The following is a 21993-nucleotide window of genomic DNA, read 5'->3' as shown; positions in this document are numbered from 1 at the left end:
AAAAAGTAGAAAATTTTTACTTGGTTTTTATTTTTTATTTTCTTGGAAGTTCATTAAGTGGTTTAATATTTTATCTTAAATATAAAAAATATAATTATTTATTTATTGAATTTAAATTTTATTTTAAATTAAATTTCATGTGTGATTTGGTTTTAAATATACCGTGAGAAAAAAAATATAAGAATACAGGAATATAAGAGCACAAATCAATTTAATACTATTGGTTAAATCTTGATTATTTTTTTGTTCTTGGAGAAGAAATTAATTAGATTTTAAATAATTTAGAGTTGTTTTTGTGAAGATTAAATCTTGACTGTTTGTAATTTTCCAATGATGACACCTCCTGAAATTCACAAGCAATCCACGTGTCGCTTGTCTATAACGAAATCCACATCATGCACATTTTCCCTCCCCCTGGGTTTATCATTCTCCACGTGCATTTCAACTCATATCACGTGACCAAAACTGAACAACCTCCCTCCCGTTCTTACCCACTTACTGTAACACTGAAACAGACCTCTCATTCTCTTCAAGAATATCACGTGTTTAAAACCCAAACCCTAGCAAAACCCTCCTCCCGCTTTCTCTCTCAACACAAAAACGATGACCCAAAACGACGCGGATATGGACGAAACGGAAGAAGAAGAATCCCCCAAAGAACCTCAAACTTTACAAACCGTAACAGCTACCCAATTATCTAGCTCAGTTTCAAACCTCTCCGCCTCCTCTCGCGCGATTCCATCGAACAAAGACTTCCATTTCTACTACAATTTCGACGAATTCAAGATCCCGATTCAAGAAATCGCAGAGAAGTCGCAATCGCTACTCGAATCAATCGGGTCTTCCTCTTCAAATCATATTTTCAAAGACAGGTTACAGTTCCCTACTGATGTCGACATCGATGAGGCGTATGATTGGCTGGTGAATGTAAACGACGAGATTTTTGAGCGTTTCGATGCTTCAATTGATGAATTTAGGAGAGTCCGAGAGGAAACGGATCGGGTCGTGGGTGTAGATAGTGAGGATGGTTTTCAATTGGTGCTAGGGAAGAAGAATAAAAAGTCAATGAAGAAAACGGTGAGTCATGACTCAGTGAGTCGTGCTGGTGGTGACTCAGGAGTGAAAGTGGCGGATAACAAGAAGTGGATTTTGGGAAATAAGGCCAAGGTTCCGTTTCATATACCGACGATAAGGAGGCCGCAAGAGGAACATAATATATTGGTTAATAATTCGAATAGGGCTTTTGATCATGTTTGGTTGGAGAGAAGCGAAGATGGGCTGAGGGTTATTCATCCACTGGTTAGTGATTTACACATTTGAGGATTCTAAATTGTGTCATTCGGTTTGATTCACATATGGTTAATCTGCTTGTTTGTGGTTATTGTTATATTTGTAATCTTAGATTTGTGGAAAGCATGCGTGCAGAGTTGTGTTTTTTTAGGTTTTTCTCAAGTATTATTGACTAACATGTTATCAATTGCAATATAAGTACCACAGGTTTACTCTGTCGGTGAGTAGTCAATTGGATACTAGTTATAAGAAAAAAGATGAAGGGATAAAGTCTTTAAAGAAAGAATACCATGCAGGAGCTTTTTTGGAAAGATGAATATTTTCCTTTATAATTTTATTTTTTTCTAATTTTGTTTTTCTATTCAGTATTATTAGGCTTTTCTAGTTTTCTTTTTGTTTTTCAATTCAATACTAATAGGGTTTTCTAGTTTTTTTTTCTTGTAATTGCCTTTTGGCAAATGAGACATGGATGGATGAAAAATGAATATTATGGTGTTCTAAGCCTATGATGGCTTTGACTTGTAAGAAACCCCGTTATTCTTTGCCTCATTGGTTTTGGGACATGTATAATAGATCGATGATTTGAATAATCATAGTTAAAAGAGGCCGCAAAACAAGAAGTGCTTGTGTAGGAGGACTCGATGATGTTGTTTTGCCCTTGGGAAAGAGATGTCCAAAAACTAGTGTGTTGTTTCTGTTTGCGTCAGTTTGCTGTTATTAAAAATCTTGGTGGTGGGACTTGTGATGGGGTGGCTCACACAAAGGTATTGTGTTAGAGACCCAAAATAATATGGCCCACACAGTTAGAACTACGATGGGGCGGTCCACACAAAAGTGTTGTATGAGTGGTTCACATTGATCCACGAGGAGCTTTTTTGGAAAAATAAATATTTTTTTAGTTAATTTTATTTATTTCTATTTTTATTTTCCTATTAAGTGTTATTAGGCTTTTCTGGGTTTTCTATTTGGAGTGAGTAATTCTTTTATTTTTTTTTTAATTTTTCTATTCAGTATCAATAGTGTTCTCTAGTTTTTTCTATATAAAGGGTCATGATAGCTTTTTGACAAGTGAAACTTGGATGAATAAAAATTGGATATTATGGATGTCTCTTCTTGTTCTTGGAGAATTTTGACTAGTAAAAAATTTCGTTATCTTTCAAGTAATCTAATGATAATAATTTTGTAAAATTGGTGCAATGTGGTTTGCATCTATATACATGGTTGAAGAAGTGATGAATGCACACCCTCATTTAGAATTTTCGATTCATGATTTCTTCTTTTACAGATATTTTGGGATGTTAATTTCATTTCTCAAGCACCTGGAATGACCTCTGATTAGTTAGTATCTGTAAATATTTTGATTGCTATATAAGAATATAGCTAGGCTCGGTATCTGGCCTGTATTAAAAGAAGTTTAATTAATCTTTACTGTTATAAGCATCTCTTGTTGTAATTTTTATCTTACATGGATCTGAATACCTAAAATAGTCGGTGGTTTTTTTTTTTAATTGGTTGATGTTAGTATTACTGACAAAATGATTCCTAAGCTGGAGACATAGCCAATGAAGTTAATTTAGTTATTTTCACAGGATTCATTTGTTACTTTCGTTTCTAGGTGTCCAGCTGCCCTCCATGAGATCTGCTGGGTGCATTGTTTATAGTTTTCCCTGGCTTGGGAAATATCCTTATTTTTGAAATATTTCGTTTAATCCTTGAAAGGTGATTTCCATGATTGGGAAACGTTTCTTTTGACAATAGCGGGGTTCTTCTATTATCTTCCCAGCCTAAACAAACTTGATTGAGGGATTTGTGAAGGAGTTCTGAATGTCACCCATAGGTTTTCATTGCAACTAGAATTCATAGCTAAGATGCAGATGCTGACAGCTCTATCCATGAATGAAGTATTTGTTTTCCCAATCCATTTACATGATCACGCGACCTTCTGATTATGTTGGTTCCATGCATGATTATGTTTCAATTGGTTATGGGTTCTATATAATCTGACAGAATATGTGTTCCTGTTACATCATTAACTTTCTTTTGGTGTACCACTATGTGTTTGAAAGGCTGTCGGTTTTTCCTGTTTATACATGCTTGCTGTTTAGAATTTCTTTACCAATGCAATATGATTTAGATGTAGCTATTGATTTATTGTTCTCATTCAACTTTAGTAGCCTTTTTGCTTTCTTTATTCCTTTTGCTTTCTAGAAGAGGGAAGACTCAAGTTAGCTTCTAATTATTGCTCTTTCATGTGAACAGGAAAGGCTATCTGTTCTTGATTTCATGGATAAAAGTACTGGAGATGTTGAGCCTGCACCACCTCTTCCAATAGAGAGTACTACATTTAAGCTTGTGGAAGAAGTCAAGGATTTGAAGGAGTTGGCAGCTAAATTGCGTGGTGTAAATGAATTTGCGGTAAAAACTATTTCAATTGTTGTTACAAGATATAACCATTGAATAACCAAACATAGATGTCTTATGAATGCCATTTGGTTTCTTTCAAGAGTTTTCAAATGCACAATCTTTTTATATTATATTGCAGCTTTCATCATGTGATTATTTTTTTCTTATCATAAATCATTTTCAACATGCTTGATGGAATGTTCAGGTTGATTTGGAGCACAATCAATATCGATCTTTTCAAGGATTGACATGCTTAATGCAAATTTCTACCAGAACTGAGGATTTTATTGTAGATACTTTAAAACTTCGAATACATGTCGGCCCATATCTTAGAGAAGTTTTCAAGGATCCTGCCAAGAGAAAGGTCTGGTATTGAAGTTCTTTTTTCTTGCTTCATTTTGTCAAGTTTCTTCATATTGTCAGGTTTCTTCATATTTGTGATAGCATTTAATTTAATTAGGTCATGCATGGAGCAGATCGAGATGTTGTGTGGCTTCAACGGGACTTTGGCATATATATCTGCAATCTTTTTGATACCGGACAGGTCTTGTACTTTGATTTTATCGCTTCTCATAATCACTTGATTTTATTTTTCTTGTTACTCAATGGTTCGTTATGTCAATCTTGTATACCATGACTCTGTAAACTCATTTTTGCAGTGTTTTATTCAGAAAATCTGGCATCATAGTTAGTTGATGGTTTGCTTGTGCCCATTTGGCAGTATGCCATGTGGTCTTGTGCAATTTGATTTTTCTCATGTGCAACCTCTTCTGTCATTAAATAAATTAGGTTGGTCATTTTCTTTGTTATCTATCAAGTAGTTTCTTAATGTCGATTTTTGTGTCTTTGATTCAAGCAAGGCAGGAGGGTCTGGCTATGGAAATCAATTGTTAAGTTCCTGTGCCTTTTTTAAACAAATGTGTTAAGACCCTTTTTCTTGCACATATCAGTGGATAAAATAACCAGTTTTGTGTTATTTTTTGTCCGAAAAAATTTCTTTTTTTCTTTTTTTTATTCTTCTATAGCATCCATTAGCATTTGGTGCTTCTTATGATTAGCATTTGTTTCAATCCTCAGGCCTCAAGAGTGCTGAAATTGGAAAGAAATAGTTTGGAGCACCTCTTACATCACTTCTGTGGGGTTACTGCCAATAAAGAGTAGGTCCTCTCATGTAATCACTTGATCTGCCACTGCTTATGGCTTGATTCATGTAACTTCGCACATTTATGTTTTACAAGAGTGCAACATGTGCTTGTTTTCTTGTGCGTGTTTTTTAATACAAAATTTTAAGTAAAGTTGACCTGTTTGTTCATTGCAGATACCAGAATGCAGATTGGAGACTACGCCCTCTTCCTGATGAGATGATAAGGTGAATACATAATTTAGAAATTGTCTTTTGTTTTCCAAACTTGTCCCTTGAACATTTTATGTTGAATTTTCCTGAATGTAAGCCATTTGATATAAGGAATAGTCATTGTCAGTAATTTACAAAGAAGTTTCAGAAATTCTTTGGATGACAAAAAATAAAAAAAACAGAAGAAAGAAAGAAAGAAATATTACTGTGATGAACTTCATTTTAGACTACACTGACTATATATTGTCAGATAACTTGGGCATCTTATGGTATCATTTTTCCCCAGAGATTGGCAACCATTTGATATTACACATTCTTGTAGTAATGTCGCATGGCAAATATCTTCAGACTGCATAGCTGGAAAAACTATCCTTGCTAACTAGTTGAACCTAGTTTGACTCTTGTAAACACCAAAAATATCCTTGACTGTCCATCTAAATAAATCTGAGTTTACCTGTGCATTTGTAAAACTGATTATGAAATATTTGCTCAAGACTCCAGCTTATGCTCTGATATCTAATGTGGGGTAGTAGGTTGCAGAAGCATAAAAAAAATGGCTGTTAGTAGTAGTTTGTTTCATGCAACAACTCCTCATAGTGCTCTTTTAGTGGAGTGTGACAGCTTCTCACGTACATGCTCATGCTATTTTGTTCACTCATGCGAAGTGTATATTTCAGTCAAAATTGATCAATTTCTGTCTAATTTTCTGTTATATCTGCCAAAAGTTTCATCTTCTGAGCATGAGGCTGTTCTTCTGATACACAGATATCTGGTTTCTGGAAGAATGATGTTTCTATATTTGATTTCTTTTATAATACCATTTAAGAAATTCAGTTTAGGTAATTGTAAATGTTAATATGTCAATAAGAGAATAAAAACATTGAATTGGGAATTCGTGGAGGAAGTAAAAACAAGAAATCTATAAAAAAGAAATAGAGGTGTGGAAAAACATATATGTTAAATTCTGTTCATTAGTGAAAAATGGAAGAAAAAGGCCAGGGTTAGTTGCATGGTCCACAAGTGAGATGGGCATGGAAGGAAATTTCACTTTACAAAGCGAGATATTTCAGGTGTTTAATAACACATTGTTGGTATTTTGTGCTAAAAGTTCGATCTAGTAGTCAAGTTTCTTTCGTAATAATTTTCTAATTGTGCCAGTTTGTAATTCATCATATACAATTTGTTGTTTGGAAACAACATGGGTTAGGACTTGCATGATACTCTGTGAAGTCCTTCTAGCTCACTTATATCGCTCTGTTGTTTTTCCTTTGTTGTCATTTGCATTATTAATTTTGGTTTAGGTGAAAGCTGTTGATGCTAACTTTCTTCAATTATCTAATTGACAACTCTTTTTTGGTGACAGATATGCCAGAGAAGATACCCACTATCTGCTGCATATATATGATCTGATGAAAGCTCTGTTACTCTCAAAGCCTATTGACAATGAAAATGCTGATCCTCCTTTGTTAGAGGTATGGTTTTGATAAACAATAGGCATTTTCTAGATTGTTCAACTATATGAGAGAATGAGACGACAGAGAACAGGGTATGAAATGTGACTTGTCACCTGTCCTTTCCTCTGTTTTATATGGGGGCTGAGTTGTTTATTTTGGCTGGCATTATTCTTGCTTGGCTATATTTCTCATATTTTCTTTGATTTGCATGTCTCTGGGTGAAAAATACCATAATTCTTGAATTTCTGTAAAATTAAACATTGTATTTAACATCTCTGTTTTATGTTGTTATGAGTCTTTTAATGCTACAGTTTTGATTTCTTCCATGTAATCTTTTGTGGGAACTGGGAATGCTTTCCTTCATCTGATTACTGCAGTTGATTATGATCTTAAAAATAGGATATGGTAATTCTTTAACTACAACATTACAATATTGAGTGAGTTGTAGTTGATAACAGGTCTACAAACGCAGTTATGATGTCTGCATGCAGCTGTATGAGAAGGAGCTTTTCACTGAAAACTCGTATCTCAACATGTATGGGTATGTTAGTGACAATTTAGTTATGATTCTATGTACCATCACATGAACTGTGATATTTCACACAGCAATGCTGTTATTTTTTTTTTGGAACGTCTTTCTTTCTGAAAATTTGGGCTGTATCTGTGCCTTTCTTTTTCTCAGTAATTAATCTTGGAACAAAATCAACCAGCACTAATTTCTATGCTTTTTTCTGGGTGTAATTATGTCTTGATTTAGGTTGCCTAGTGCTGGTTTCAATGCTCAGCAGCTTGCCATTGTTGCAGTAAGTAGTTGCTTATTGTCATTTACTTATTTAATTTGTCAAACTGAGTGGACTCCACTGCATGGATATAACTTTTTTGCCGAGTTATTATAGTCTCCTGTTTTAACGCAGGGTATTTTGTGCTCTCCATTTCTTTGTATAAATTTCAGGGGCTTTATGAGTGGAGAGATGCCATTGCTCGTGCAGAAGATGAGAGCACAGGTTATATATTGCCTAACAAAACTCTTCTTGAAATTGGTAAGAATCTTCTCAAATTTGTCATAACTTCAACTTAGTATGTTTGTGAATATCTTATGGTAAAGGCTGACTCTTAAATCCTCTTTTGTTTGGAAATGGTGAAAGCCAAAGAGATGCCTGTTACAACTAGCAAATTACGTCAACTGCTGAAATCAAAGCACTCATATGTTGAACGGCACCTTAGTTCTGTTGTTAGCATCAATAGGCACTCCATGCAAACCTCTGCTGCATTTGAAGCTGCTGTTCAACATTTAAAGGAGAGACACATGGAAATAGTAAGACTTTGCTTGCACAAATTTGATGATCTCCACATATATTATAGAGGTGTCTCAGTCCTGTATGGGGACTATTATGAATCTTAACTTAGAAGGATGCCTAGATTACAAATTCATGTGTTACTCCTAGATCAACTTACTATTTAATTGAGGGCCAGCCCCCTACCTGGCATGATAGAAGGCTGAGAATTCAACCTGTTTTTTGTCATGTTATCTTGACTTCAGTTCTGAAATACAAACTATTGATATTCTTGATTCTCAAAAAAAAGAAAAAAGAAAACTGAAAGACTAAGCAGTGGTTTTATTTGCCTAAAGTGAAGCAACCTGTTCACTCAAGGTTAACAGAGCCTTGGCAACTACAAAGTTGCACTCTAATTTGGAAAGCTGGGCAAGTAGAATGAGTTCAGGGCAAGCTGAATTGTCTTCCTGCATGGCTGGGTTTGTTTAGTAACTGCTCAAAATTCAGGTCTTTCGAAATAAATTTGTAATCATGTTACCCGCAGGGCCGGAGACTTAATGAAGATAAACTTTGGATTCCTACTTTGCTGTGCATGCTGCTGTTGTTTTTTTTTCTCTCTCTCTCTCTCTTCCTTTTGTGCTCTTAACTGAAAGATATATTTTATTAAGGCCTCACAAGAAGAGACAGAAGCTAATGATGGATCTGAAGCGCAAAGCATTCCTGGTGGCAATGGAATGAACAGCGGTGTGGCTGCCTGCCATGAAACTTCTGCGCAGCTGGAAAAGGGGCTTCTGAAGCAGGGAAGCAGTATTGTTGAACTTGGCAGAGGTGGACAAGGAAGCTCTGCCAAGCACCGTGGTGAAAATGTTGAAGTGAATACTGGGTCCAGTAGTTATATTTCAGATACATCTACTACAGCTAAGGTTGTAAACATTTGATAAGTTGATCGAAACTTATCCTTGTTAGTTATCCTTAGACTAACATGTTCACTTGTTTCTGTACAGGTTGCTGGAGCAACTGTTCAGGTTCTCAAGAAGCCAACTGGTGCTTTTGGAGCACTTCTTGGGGGTGCAGTTGCAAAAAGGACACTTGATACTGATAAAAAGGTGAACGTTCTACCCTGACTTTGCTTCCTTTTCAACAATGTAGACAGCAGATAATCTAGAACATAGTAATGGATCTTTCACTTGGGTGGGGTCTGCTTTGTGCTTGAATTTCCGAGCATATTGATTTTGAAAGGTATTAAAATCAGTCTCTCTCTCACCACTAAACAGAGAGTGAAGGAATGGCAATGTTTTTGGCCTTTTTGTTTTTGCCAGTTGACTGTCATTATTTGAAATGGGAACTTTCATCCTTATTGGCAGTTCCACTGTGCAACTCATTCATACCATGGAACAAAAATTGGATGTCAACATGGTCAACTAAGGAAGTTGTCTTGATGCATCTTTACTGCCTTTTTATGCTTGGTTAAAAATCCTTGTATCGATTTTGACTTCTGGTTGCCCTTTTCTTTTTTCATATATGTAGATCGAGGAAAAGATCAAGTTAGAAAAGATAAGATCCTCAGTAAACCTTCCATTCCATTCATTTATGGGCATCAATGAACCTCCAAAACTAGTAGTAGAAGAGCCCATTGGAGTTTCTGAAATTTCACATCCTGAAGAATCTTTGGATGTCCCAGCTACTGGTTCTAGTTTGCAAGATATAATACTGTTGGACAATGATTCAGACATGGAACAAAACACTCATATTGCAGAACCAGATAGAGACGATTCCAAAACTACAAATGTCAACGGGGATGACAAATCTTCAGGATCTGCTTTGGAAACAGATGGAGAGGAACCTGTTTCTCTAGCTGATTTGTCTATGAGTTTCCAACACTGTTTCCCATCCGGTAATCAAAATAAAAAAACTTCAGAAGTTAAGAAATCTGGAGAACCAAGTGGCGGTTTGAAGCTGAAGCCATTTGATTATACTACTGCACTAAGATCTGAAGAAGATCCGGCAGGTAGGTTGAAAGTAGGGAGTGCCAAAAATCAGAGGGGCGTGCTTGACTCTGTGGGGACGATAAAAAGTTCACCGGGAGCTAAAATGCAAAAGGATGACGAGACAGGAGAATATCGCCAAGGCAGAAGACGTCAGGCCTTTCCAGCAACTGGGAATCGGAGTGCAACCTTCCGATGAGTGAATTTTGAGTCTTTAGTTGTAAAAAAACAGTTAAAAGAAAACACCGCTTCAGCACTTGGAAATCTAATGCAATCTCACAATTTACTATAGATCCCGGATAGCAGCATTTTATTCTACGGTTTCTGTCCTATCATAAGCGACATCTACATTGGTGACGACAGCTTGATGCTTTATTGGAATTCATGAAACAGAGTTGGGTTGTGGCAAGTTAAGTCTTTGAGAGAACCAATTAAAAGAAAAAGCTAAGAGTGATTTGAGGCGTTTCCAACTAACATAAAAGCACGCTGGGAAGGAATGTGAGGAGAGAAAAGAGAGCAAGAAGGAAAACATGGTGATTGTATTATATTTCTCATTCTTTTTGTTGCGTGAAATTTAGAGATACAGTAATGAAGAGTAGATTTTAGAATAGCCATACGAGGCTTTCATTATAGTAATGTCTAACAGAAATAACAATAGTAATTAACATGAGATTGGTACTGTAATGATTTTATTTAAACGGTGCTTATAAGCTGAAGGGTAGTGAGCATTATTATTAAAATGTCATCATTTTGTTAGTTTTTTTTTTTTGGTTTGAAAACCTTTTGCCCCCTATTATTCTTCCAGGTTTGTAACAATACTTCTCTCTTTTGAAAAATGTTCCTTGTCCTCAAGGAACAACTATGGGTACCTTAAGAAAAGATCATATTAGCAAATTCCAAGGTGGCTTTAGATGGTGATAGGGTTTTACAGTGAACTAAGACCTACGTTACTGTTTGGTTGTGGTGTTTAACCATTCTTCTATCAAGAATGGCTTGGGGTTGCAACCTTGACTTTATGTTCTGGGCAGGTAAGTTGTCATATACTATCTCGTGCCCAGATTTTGCTTTAACTGGAAGACATGAAACACAAGGTGTATAACGCTTGATTTGAGAAGGCCAAGCTGATATGCTACTGCCCTTATGTATTTAATGACTTGATAAGGACCATAGTACTTGGCTGCTAGCTAGTGTGAAGCCCTTCTGCTCACCGTTTGCTGTTTGTAAGATTGTAATTTTAAATAAACCCAGTCCCTACTATAAAGATGTGTTTACTATGCTTTTTGTTTGCAAGTTGAATCATACGGTGTTGAGCTAGCTTAAGATTGTCTTTAATAGTCTTGAATATATCTTCTCTCTTTGTTAATTGTTTATCAATAACGTTTATATTAGAATCCTTATAACGTATATATTAGAATCCTTAGGAAAGTAAGGTATGTGGATTGGAGGGGCTTGACCATATAGAACTTCAAAAGGAGTAGACTTGATAAAGGAGTGATAGTTAGTCTTGTACCACCAATTGGCTAAGGTCAACCATTTGAACCATTAATCTGGTGTCTTGTTTGTTATGTATCTCAAATATTGTTACAAACACCTATTCACCATTTCTGTTTGCTCGTCTGTTTGGGGATGATAAACTATAGAATATAACAATTGAACTTCTTGGTAGGTGAATAAATCTTTCTAGAACAGGCTTAGAAACACATGATCTTTATCACTGACTATAGAGGCTGGTAAGCTGTGTAGTTTGTAGATGTTATTCATAAAAGCATCCGCTACTATGACTGTTGTATAAGGATGGGATAGATCAATGAAATGGGCGTACTTGCTAAACCTATCTACCATGACTAACACCATATTTTTCCCTTTGGAATCTGGTAGCTCTTCAATGAAGTCCATACTGATGTCCACAAATGGTGCCCGGGGTATAGGGAGAGGTTGAAGCAATCCTACTGTAAGGACATTCTTGCTTTAGTTTTTTTAGCAGATATGACACTCCCTTATCTATGCTTGCAAATGCTTTTGTTGTTTCCTCCAATAGAATAGTGATCCTAACTGTTTAGCAATGACAATAATACTAGAGTTGCCTCCTATGGTTGAGTCATGGTAGAGTGAGATTAGTTTGCCTTGCAGGTTAGGGTTATTGCCTACCATCAGCTTGCCTTTCCTGTATAGATGCCCATTCACCTATAGATAAAGTGGGTGTAAACTAGGGTCCTGTTTCAGCTGAGTTATGATCTTTAATAGGTTGTTATCTATCACTCAAGAGGCTTCAACTTTTTTTAACACGTTAATTCTAACAAGTTGGTCAAAATGGTAGAGAGTGTAAGGGAAAACACCTTACTACTGGTGCACCTAGATAGAGCATCAGTAACAATATTTTTCTTTTCTTTTCTATATTCAATATCGTAATCAAAGCCTAAAAGCTTGGCAAGCCAGATGTGTTGAGAGGGGTAGGATACCTTTTGTGCCACCAGGTATTTAAGGCTAACATGATTTGTCCTGACCATAAAATGTCTTCCTCAAAGGTAGTGTCTCTATTTGGTAACTGTTTGTCTAACAACTAACATCTCTCTTTCATAGGTCGATAATGCTTGTTGTCTGGGTTCCAATGATTTGCTGATAAATGCAATATAATGTCCCTCCTGCATAAGTACAACACCTAGACTAGATCCTGATGCGTTTGTTTCAACCATAAAAGGTTTGTTAAGATTAGGAGGGAGAGAACCGGAGGCTGGGTCATGGTTTTTTTTAGGTTTTTGAAGGCTTCGATTTCATCTTCCTTCCATGCAAATGCATCTTTCTTTACTAATTAGGTGACTGACTTGCTAATGGATCCGTAGTTTTTAACAACCTGTGATAGTATCTAATAAAGCCTAAGAATCCTTATAGCTGTTTGACATTTTAGGGTTCTGGCTAGTCCATAACGGCTTGAATCTTTTTAGGGTCAGTAGCTACTCTTTCCTTGGAGATTACATACATTAAATATTCCATTTAAGGAATACTAAACACACATTTGTTACGTTTAGCCACAACTGATGCCCTTTATGTAACTCTAAATACTATTTGTAAATGATGCAGGTGTTCGGTTATTGACTTATTATAGATCAACATATCATAAAAAAGACTAACACAAACTTTCTGAGATATTTCCTGAATACTTCATTCATCAAGCTTTGAAAAGTAGCAGGAGCATTGGTAAGCCTAAATGGCATTACCCAGAATTCATAGTGGCCGTTATGAGTTCGAAATGCTATTTTGAATATATCCCGAGAAGTCATTCTAATCTAGTGGTAACCGGATCGTAAGTCCACCTTTGAAAACACTATTACACCTACCAACATTTTTAATAACTCGTCTCCTATAGGTATTGACACGACTAAAAGATTGATGTCTTCTCCCAAGTGCAGGAGTGTCGAAGTAATAAATAACCCGGCAAGACCGGGGTCGAACCACAGGGAGGTTAATTGTACAAATTATAAACAACAATAATAGCAATAACAACAATAACTATAATAATAATAATAATAATACTAGTAGTAGTAGTAGTAGTATTAGTACTAATAATAATAATAATAATAATAATAACAATAGTAATAGTAGTAGTAGTACTAATAATAATAATAATAATAATAATAATAATAATAATAATAGTAGTAGTAGTAGTAGTAGTAGTAATAATAATAATAATAAAGAAAGAGAAGAAGAAGAAGATGATGAGAACTTGGAGATGGAGAACTTGGAGATGGAAAATTAATGTAAGGATTAAACAATAATAATAACAAATGTCAAGGTTAGAGGTTCCACTAATGGTATATCAAACAAGTATAGTATAAACTCTTATTATTGAATTGGAAACCACACACAAAGGAGGTTCCAATCAGATTATATATTGTTAACATGATTACATTAGTCATCTTATTCAATTAATGCTAATACTTGTAAATCCCGTCAAGCATTCATGATTATAACTTATGTTAACAACAAATCAAGTTCCTTTCATAGCTCAAGTGTCGATTATACCATACAATATGAACTATGAAAGTGCCAAGCATTTGTTGTACCAAGTGTTATACAACATAAATCAAGATTAGTCATTTAACAAGCAAAGTATTAAAGAGTGAACAAGATAACAAATATAAAACATGTTAGTATCAAACATTAAAGTCCATATTAAGTTTACATTATACTTATTCTTACACCATTAGTGTAACCTTTTCACCTTGACATAACTAACTTAGCTAGACATAATGAAAGAAAGCAAAATAGATAAACAAAATAAGAACATAAAAGTTAACTAAGTAAAAGAAAGGAAATGAAAGGCATAAACTTAATATTAATGAAAGCAAAGCATAAACATTACAAAAAATACAAAGAGAGAAAGGAAGAGCATGATCTTGATCTGGAAACCAAGATGCCTAAATGCATGGCAAATGCCTCATTTTATAGGCCAAAATTGGGAACTATTGATTTGATGACTAATTGATAAGTGGGTGGCCAACTTTTGACTTGGTGACAATCCTTATCTTCTCTTGTCTGCCCAAAACGTCATTGATAAAGTCAAAATTGGAGCCAGTTGCAAACATGAAAGTTGTAGGCAATTGTCTCAGCTTTCTTGTGTAAACAATTCAGCTCATTTGGACTTCTAGAACTCCAGATATGGCCAAAATACCGAACAGTGCTCGGGCTGGAAGACAGATTCGGGCTTCTTTGTTGTTGCTACAATTTGGACTTGATAATGGCCTTTTTAGATCTTGGGCTCCATATGAAAGTTGTAGGTCTATGCCTTACCTTTCCATCCATATAAATTGGACCTAAATCTGAGATCTCTAGCTCCAGATATGACCCAATTACCGAACAGTGTTCCGATTTGGATTGCACCGACATCTCTTCTCTAAGTTTGACCATCTCTTTATCCATGCAATTTAAGTTCTTCAAGTCATCAATCAATCCTTTCATTTATGTGATAGACCTGCATTAAAAATAGACATTTACCACAAATTATAGGTATCTTATATTATTAGATACATTATTATAAAACATATTTTTTTACCATAAATTATAGGTATCTTATATTATTAGATATATTATTATAAAACATGCTTTAGTTAAGGAGTTATTGATACTTCAAGTGTAAAATGATGATATAAAACCATGATAAAAATGCACTTTTAAGTACTAATCAGGTATTGAAAATTTATCTTTGATGGTAAGTTGATTGAGAGTCTTGTAATCGATCTAGAATCTCTAGGACCCATCCTTCTTCTTAACCTAAACAACAAAGGAAGCAAAAAGACTATTGCTTTGTTGGATGATTCCAGACTCAAGTTATTCACCATCTTTTCTAGTATATCTTTTTGCACTCTAAAGTATCTGTAGGGTCTGAGATTGATAGCTTAAGCTCCTTTCTTCATTGGAATGGTGAGGTCGTGGTTTCTGATTGGAGGTAGGCCTTCAGGTTCCCTAAATAATTCTTTGTAACACTCCAATAGTTCTCCCATGACTGCTCGTTCCTTTTGGTTGCTTATGAGTGGGAGTGATATAGAGTGTATACTCTTGATATCTTCCTTAAGGGGTATCAAACTATAGAGACTCATACCTGCTAACTGAGTAGGGTTAACCATTAAGCTATTAAGTTGTGTGAACTCAATGGTCTGTACCTTGGTGTAGTCAGTGCCTTTGAGTAATACGTCTTAACCATGTGATTTTAAGGGCATTTAGAGATCCTTGTAGTTGGATATAATATTACCTAGCGTTGTTAGCCATTGAATACCCAAAACCATGTCACAATTGATTAAATCAACAATGAAGACATTCGCCTGAAAAGTTACTCCTTGCATTCTCCATCTAAAATTCTTGCACATGGTTAAACAATGCATAATATCTCTATTTGCTGTTTCTAACACTAAGGTTCTGATAGGAGTGGCTAAACATTGTAGCTTATTGGCAGTCATATTATTGAAAAAGTTATGGGTGCTACTAGAATCTATCAAGATATATATAGGGTGTTTGTCACCTTTCCAATTACTTTTAATATGTGACAATCCATTGTTCCTTTTAGAGCATTGAGAGAAATATGAGGGGTGAGTGAATCGTATTCAAAAGTATTTACTTCCTTTTCTTTGTTGACAATATCCTCATCATTTTTAATTATGCATAAAGAGTACAATTGCTTGTTTTTACATCTATAACTTGGAATAAAACGTTCATCACACTAGAAACATAGTTCTTTGGCCTTTCTCTCTTCTAAGTCTCTAGGTTGCATTGATCTAGTTGTTTTCTGTAAGGAATGTGTTGTTGGAGTGGGTAATATGCTATTATGCTATGGTTTGAAGGTGTGAAGGGCTTGGGGTGCTGGGTGCTTTGAACATGGTAGAAATGTATTATGTTTGAAAGAGGTAGAGGGAGGCAGAAATTGGAAAGTGTAAATGTTGGCCTTGTTCCAAGGGATATCAAAATCTTGAATATACGTCCTTTAACTTCATGAGCTCTTCAAAGGGGTTTTGTTGGCCACCAAACCGACCACACAAAGCCTCAGTGTATTATTCCCATGTAGCCTATCGACCCCCTGGACTTCATCTAAAGTTTTGATGCCAATATAAAGCCATTTTATCTAAATAAAAAGAAGCCAACTTAACCTTCTCCACTCCTTTAATTTCTTCCATGTCAAAATATTGATTGTATTTATATAACCATTTATGAACATCTTTCTTATTAAAACATGGAAAGTCACTTCTAGGTTTATGTACATTATAAGACTGTTGCCCCTTTATGCCAAAACCGCCTGTCTTTAAAGTAGAACCTCTATGGTGTATGTCCTAGTAACCCTTTGTAGTGCTATGATCCATCGCAGTCGTCCGCATCCTCTATAGGAGAATAGTTTGTTGGTAGGCTATATCGCTGATAAGCTCCTTCAGCTCCTCAATCTTAGTATCTTGAGTTAATTTAGTAGTATGTAATTGTTGTCCATAGGTTTCTAGCAAGGTTAAACCTGCTCATGTCGTATTGATTGTTCCTTGTTTGCAACGTCCAAAGAATCTTCCAACTTCTTAAGATTTGAGACCTCATTTCTAGTGGCATAGTTGAAGTCTGAAGATCTGCGGCTTTGATACTGCTTGTTGCAAGTTGAATCTCAAGAACTTTGTAACCAACATAAGAGCATGTTGAATGATAGAAGGATTGAGGAAGGAATGTGAGGAGAGAAGAGAGAGCAAGAAAGAAAACAAGTTGATTGTATTATATTTCTCATCCCTTCTGTTACATAAAATCTACAAATATAATAACAAAAAGTAGATTCTAGAATAGCCACATGAGGTTTTCATTATAGTAACAACTAACAAAAATAATAATAATAATTAATACAAGACTGGTGCTGCAATGGTTTTATTTAAACGGTGTGTATAAGTGGAAGGATAGTAAGCAATATTATCAAAATGTCATTTTGTTGGTATTCTTTTTAGTTTGAAAATCTTTTTCCTGCTACTGTTCTTCTGAATTGAAATTGTTAAAAGCAAATTACTATCCCAAGAGTATTCCATTTAATCTAAAGTTAATGAAAATGAAGAAGACAAATCACACATTATTCACATTTGTTGAAACAATAAATGCTTGCTGTGAACTTTTCACTTTGCCGGAAGCTTACATGGACTTTCTGTTGCAGATTTTGATCACCACATGCACGTGGTTGAAAACTTGAAGTTCAAAATAATTTTTTTAAGTTCAAAATATCTTTTTAAAAAACCATCTGGGTTATTAAATTATCATTTAACCTATAAAATAACTAAAAAAATAAAAAAATAACCCAAACAAAATAAAATTCTGATCTAAATTAAATTTTTATAAAAAAATAAAATTTATTGATGTAAAAAATAATGAAATTTGTTGCTGAAAAATAAATATTTATTAATTTTTTTTCACTATAATTCAATCATCCTTCCTTCTATTTTTTAAATTTAGAGACTCAAATGAAAAAAAAAGAGGTTTTGGACCTAACCATGTAATTAAAAAAATACAAACTATCAAAATAATTTTTGACAATACCCAAAAAAATATAGAAAAAAGGATGAAATATTCTTTGTTTTAAAAAAGAGCCTTTAAATAATTCACTAATTTCATCCTTTAATTTTTAATCATTCATGAATAATGAAAAAAACTATAAATCTCAATTCTAAAAAAAAATATTATTAAAAGATCAAATTAAAAATAAAATCAATGACAAAAATAAAAAATAATGTTTTTTTGTTTTTGATTTTATTTTTGATGTGTTAATTTTCCATATGAATTGTTTTTTGTGAAATTGAACATAAATTTAATATTAGGATATTTTTCTAACTATATAAATTAATAACCATATAAAATGAAATTTGAAATAATTCACTAATCTCAAATCTTAATAAATATAATATTAAAATGTTAAATTGAAAAAAATAGGAAAAATTGTAATCTAAAGTGAATTGTGAGTACATTTTTTTTAATGTAATTAACTATATGACGTGACGTGGCACATGTTTATTGGATCAATGACGCGTCCCTCTCTCTTTCCGACCCCAATCCATGTCGTTCTTGAATTCATTTCAATGAAAAATCGAATCTCCTATCTTCTCTTCTTCTTTTCTCTCGGGCTCTTTCAATTTCTAAGAATTCATTTCGTAATTTATAAATAAAATATAAAATAAAAATAAAAATCGCAACTATCTTTGTTTTATCGGAGACAAAAATCCTCCCTCGGTAGGATAACGAAATCGAAGAACGGCGATGGAAGGAGGAGGAGGAGGGACACTATCGGAGATATACCAGAGTGCGAAGAAGTTGCTAATGAGAGCACAAGATGGGATCGAGAGACTGGAGCGACTGGAGCACTCGACTTCTAGTGGAGGATTAGATTCACCTGAGCTATCTTTCGTTGTCAAGAAGGATATCTCTCAGGTTCTTTCTCTTTGTGCCGATATGGATCGTCTCTGGCGCTCTGTTCAAGCCAAACCTCAACGCGATCTCTGGAGAAGGTATCCTATTCTTTCTTCTCTCTCTTAATATATATATATAAGTGTTAGGGTTTCTGTTTTGCGTGATGTGAATGTGTAAACAAAGGCGCATTGGTTTTGATTGTATTTTTTTTCTTTGTCAATTACTCTCTTTTCTTAATTTTTGATGTTTTTTTAATTGAAGGATCAATGTGTTTTATTTATTTATTATTATTATGATCTATTCATTTCTTGCTAAATGTGAGTGATCTTCTGAAAAAAGAGTGTTAAATTTGCAGACTGTAATTGATCTTCTGATTGCAAGGATGCTTAAAGCCCCATGAATTTTAGATTCAAAATTGGCATGTGAAGGTAGAATATAGGAAGCCAAAGTTAGTGGGGATTCAAGATGTTCTATTTTGTTGTACGTTAGTGTCAAGACATCCGCCTGCTTAAATTTATTTCAACCACCTATCTATTTCATGATAGACATGGGGGATAAGTTCTCTACCAAGAAAACGCTAGAAGACTATTTTGATCATGTATGGTTTATCTGTAATTCATCATTTTTATTTTCACATTGACTACATGAGATAATTTAACTACAATTATTTATAATCACTCACTTTGATAAACATTCGCATTGTTTTTGATAAACATCAGATAATCTTCTATCCATGAAGAGTGTTTGGGATTATGGCTTTCTACATAGTTGTTGTTAAAGAGCAGAGCCAGAAGATGTATCTTATTTATTATACATGTGATTTTTGTACTATCAAAGAACCTTTTGATTAAACCATCCGCATAGTTGGGGTGATAGTACTTTTTGTCTTTTTGAACTCATGCCTCATAATATTAATTTGAGACATTTGGAACAAGTTTCCATCTAGGGAATCACCTCTATTAGAGCTTTTCACTTGAGTAGTTGAATTAGGCTCTTTCCTGGGATCGACTAGCGGATTTCCCTCATTAATATTTAAATGATTACTGCTATTTCAGATGTCAAAATATTTTGTGATATTGTCTCAAGCACACTGTGGCCTTTTGAAATGTTGTATTCTGATATGTTGTTGTATGCTCCCTATTTCAAGTTCAGGAGTTTTCTTAGTAAACCTCAGCTTGCCCATTTTGATATATCTATGTTGACAGAATGAAAACCAAGTTGTGTAGAAACTACATGGCTTGTCTTTTCCTTCAAGCAACGGGCTTCTTTTTTTATTTTTATTTTTATGATGATGATGATGGTGATGATGATGTTGATGTCGACATCATGATGTGATGATTGGGATATTGATTTGATAAATTTGATGCTTTATTGCACAGAAAGGTGGAGCTAGTAGCTGAAGAGGCTGGGTCATTGAAAGAGAGTTTGGATAGGTATTTTGCAAGGAATCAAAGACGGATGAAGGAAGCTCAGGAGAGAGCAGAGTTGCTTGGAAGAGCTGTATGTTTTCTGCTTATTGTTTAACGTATCCAACTGGTCAGAGAGCTCGGAAACTTTACTTACCATGTGCTGTCTATTTTATATTCCAGAATGGCGATTCAGCTCATGTTTTGAGAATATTCGATGAAGAAGCACAAGCAATGCAGTCAGTTCATAATTCAAAAAGAATGCTGGCTGATTCAATATCAACTGGAGCAGCCATTCTTTCCAAATATTCAGAACAAAGGGAACGCTTAAAGGTATTTTTGATAGTGTGACCAATTCCTTGCATGCTCAATTGCATATCATCTGCCCATAGAATATGCGCTACCATTCTTCACTAAAAGGCATATTTTGCAATTATTTGGGGCATCGTAATATTGCAATAATCCCACCCACAATTATGTTTTCTAATCCATTAACAAGCAAAATAACCATCCTAGTTTTATGTTTTTAGAATTATTGATAAAAAAAAACAAATAATGATAAGCTCTATTTTTTTCTTGTTATCAAGGGGCATAAGTGGCTCCTATGTAGTGCTGGCAGGGTTTGAACTCACTAGTGATTATTTTAAAGCCTTGTAGAGCTGGGAAATTCTTTAGCTATAGAAAACCTTAATGGAAATGGTGGTTGCCTTCAACTGTGCACTTTCAAATTAACCTATATAATTGGATCACAGTTTATGGATGATAATGTTTTCATGCCCTAACCTCTCAATCGCTTAAAAACAACAGAGAGAAATTGCTGTCAGTTTACAAGATGTTATCGGTGGGAATATGGGTTTTAGTGGATGTTTTAAATAATTTTATATGCTGTGAGTTGAAAAAAATAAATAAAAAATCATCTTGATTTGATTTTAACTGTTGCCTGGTACAGAGGGCACAACGCAAGGCTTTGGATGTGCTTAACACGGTGGGGCTCTCGAATGCTGTACTGAGGCTGATCGAGAGGCGTAACCGTTTCGATAGATGGATCAAATATTTTGGAATGCTTATCACCCTTGTCATCCTGTACTTTCTCATTAGGTCAAGTGGTTGAAGAGCGCTTGTTTTTTCATCTTCATCGATGGCTGTTCGGTTCGAAGCCAAGGAATTTGTACTTGAAAAATACATAATCTTATAGGATGGATTGGGAAGAAAGGTTATTGGCTCTCCTTTTGAAATGTTCAATTTCTGAATAATTATTTTTTTTTAATTTTTTTTTGTATGTAGTCAGAAGAGGAGGTTATATGACTGAAAAGTTTCATTTGCTGTTGCTGCAAAACAAATCAAAATAGCTTCTTGGAGTTTTCAGATAGAAAAGTTGATAGATAAGAAAATGCATATATTATTTTAAATAAAATAAATAACAATTCAAAAAAATAAAAACTAAACATGAGAAATAAAAAATTCAATTTAAAAAAAATAATAAGAAAAACAAATAACAGCTAAAAAATGAGAATTAAATTTGATAGATATAAAATTTTAATTAAAAAAATAATAATAAAAAGAATGAGGATTAAAATTGATATCAAGATTAAACTAAATCAAAGTTTAAAAAATAAAATTAAAAAAATTTAAGATAAAATATATATCAATTAAAAGATCGAGAATTGAATTTGATATAATTAATAAATAACAAGATTTTTTAAATTTTTTTATAATTCTTGTAAAATGTTTTTCACTCAAAATAAAAAAAAAACACTTTTCTAAAAATTAAGTTAATTTTTTTTAACTAAAAAATGTTATTTGTTGATTAATTTTTCTAATAATAAACAAACAAATAAAAATTTAAAAATTGATTTTTAAAAAAATATTTTTTATTAAACAAACATGGCCTAAATAATTAAAACTTTTTCTTTATTTCTCATGAGA

The 21993-nt window shown here is 34.1% G+C and overlaps 2 protein-coding genes across 2 annotated transcripts; both read left to right on the top strand.

Moving 5' to 3' along the window:
• The first annotated feature begins 454 nt into the window (after positions 1-454).
• LOC105132475 (exosome component 10) lies at positions 455-10051 on the top strand. Its single transcript, XM_011036008.1, has 14 exons — positions 455-1299; positions 3550-3705; positions 3899-4057; positions 4154-4237; positions 4771-4850; positions 5012-5062; positions 6411-6519; positions 6960-7042; positions 7259-7304; positions 7454-7541; positions 7647-7816; positions 8444-8698; positions 8780-8881; positions 9303-10051. Exons 1-14 carry the CDS (start codon positions 604-606, stop codon positions 9957-9959), a joined length of 2736 nt encoding a protein of 911 aa, XP_011034310.1. The 5' UTR covers positions 455-603; the 3' UTR covers positions 9960-10051.
• An 8255-nt stretch (positions 10052-18306) lies between these two features.
• Positions 18307-21388, top strand: LOC105132474 (membrin-11-like). Its single transcript, XM_011036007.1, has 4 exons — positions 18307-18759; positions 20041-20161; positions 20251-20400; positions 21017-21388. Exons 1-4 carry the CDS (start codon positions 18512-18514, stop codon positions 21176-21178), a joined length of 681 nt encoding a protein of 226 aa, XP_011034309.1. The 5' UTR covers positions 18307-18511; the 3' UTR covers positions 21179-21388.
• The last annotated feature ends 605 nt before the right edge of the window (positions 21389-21993 follow it).

The sequence above is a fragment of the Populus euphratica genome, unplaced genomic scaffold (assembly GCF_000495115.2).
Source record: "Populus euphratica unplaced genomic scaffold, PopEup_1.0 scaffold27.1, whole genome shotgun sequence".
Taxonomy (NCBI): Eukaryota; Viridiplantae; Streptophyta; class Magnoliopsida; order Malpighiales; family Salicaceae; genus Populus; species Populus euphratica.
This window is presented reverse-complemented; position numbering and strand designations above follow the sequence as displayed.

Bases quoted from the DNA above. Each gene is read 5' to 3' on its own strand.
- LOC105132474 (XM_011036007.1), top strand. From the start codon at position 18,512: ATGGAAGGAGGAGGAGGAGGGACACTATCGGAGATATACCAGAGTGCG. The intron at 20,162-20,250 runs GTATGTTTTCTG...TTTATATTCCAG, and splicing joins CAGAGTTGCTTGGAAGAGCT to AATGGCGATTCAGCTCATGT. The intron at 20,401-21,016 runs GTATTTTTGATA...TGCCTGGTACAG, and splicing joins AACAAAGGGAACGCTTAAAG to AGGGCACAACGCAAGGCTTT.
- LOC105132475 (XM_011036008.1), top strand. From the start codon at position 604: ATGACCCAAAACGACGCGGATATGGACGAAACGGAAGAAGAAGAATCC. The intron at 6,520-6,959 runs GTATGGTTTTGA...AGTTGATAACAG, and splicing joins CTGATCCTCCTTTGTTAGAG to GTCTACAAACGCAGTTATGA. The intron at 7,043-7,258 runs GTATGTTAGTGA...GTCTTGATTTAG, and splicing joins TCGTATCTCAACATGTATGG to GTTGCCTAGTGCTGGTTTCA.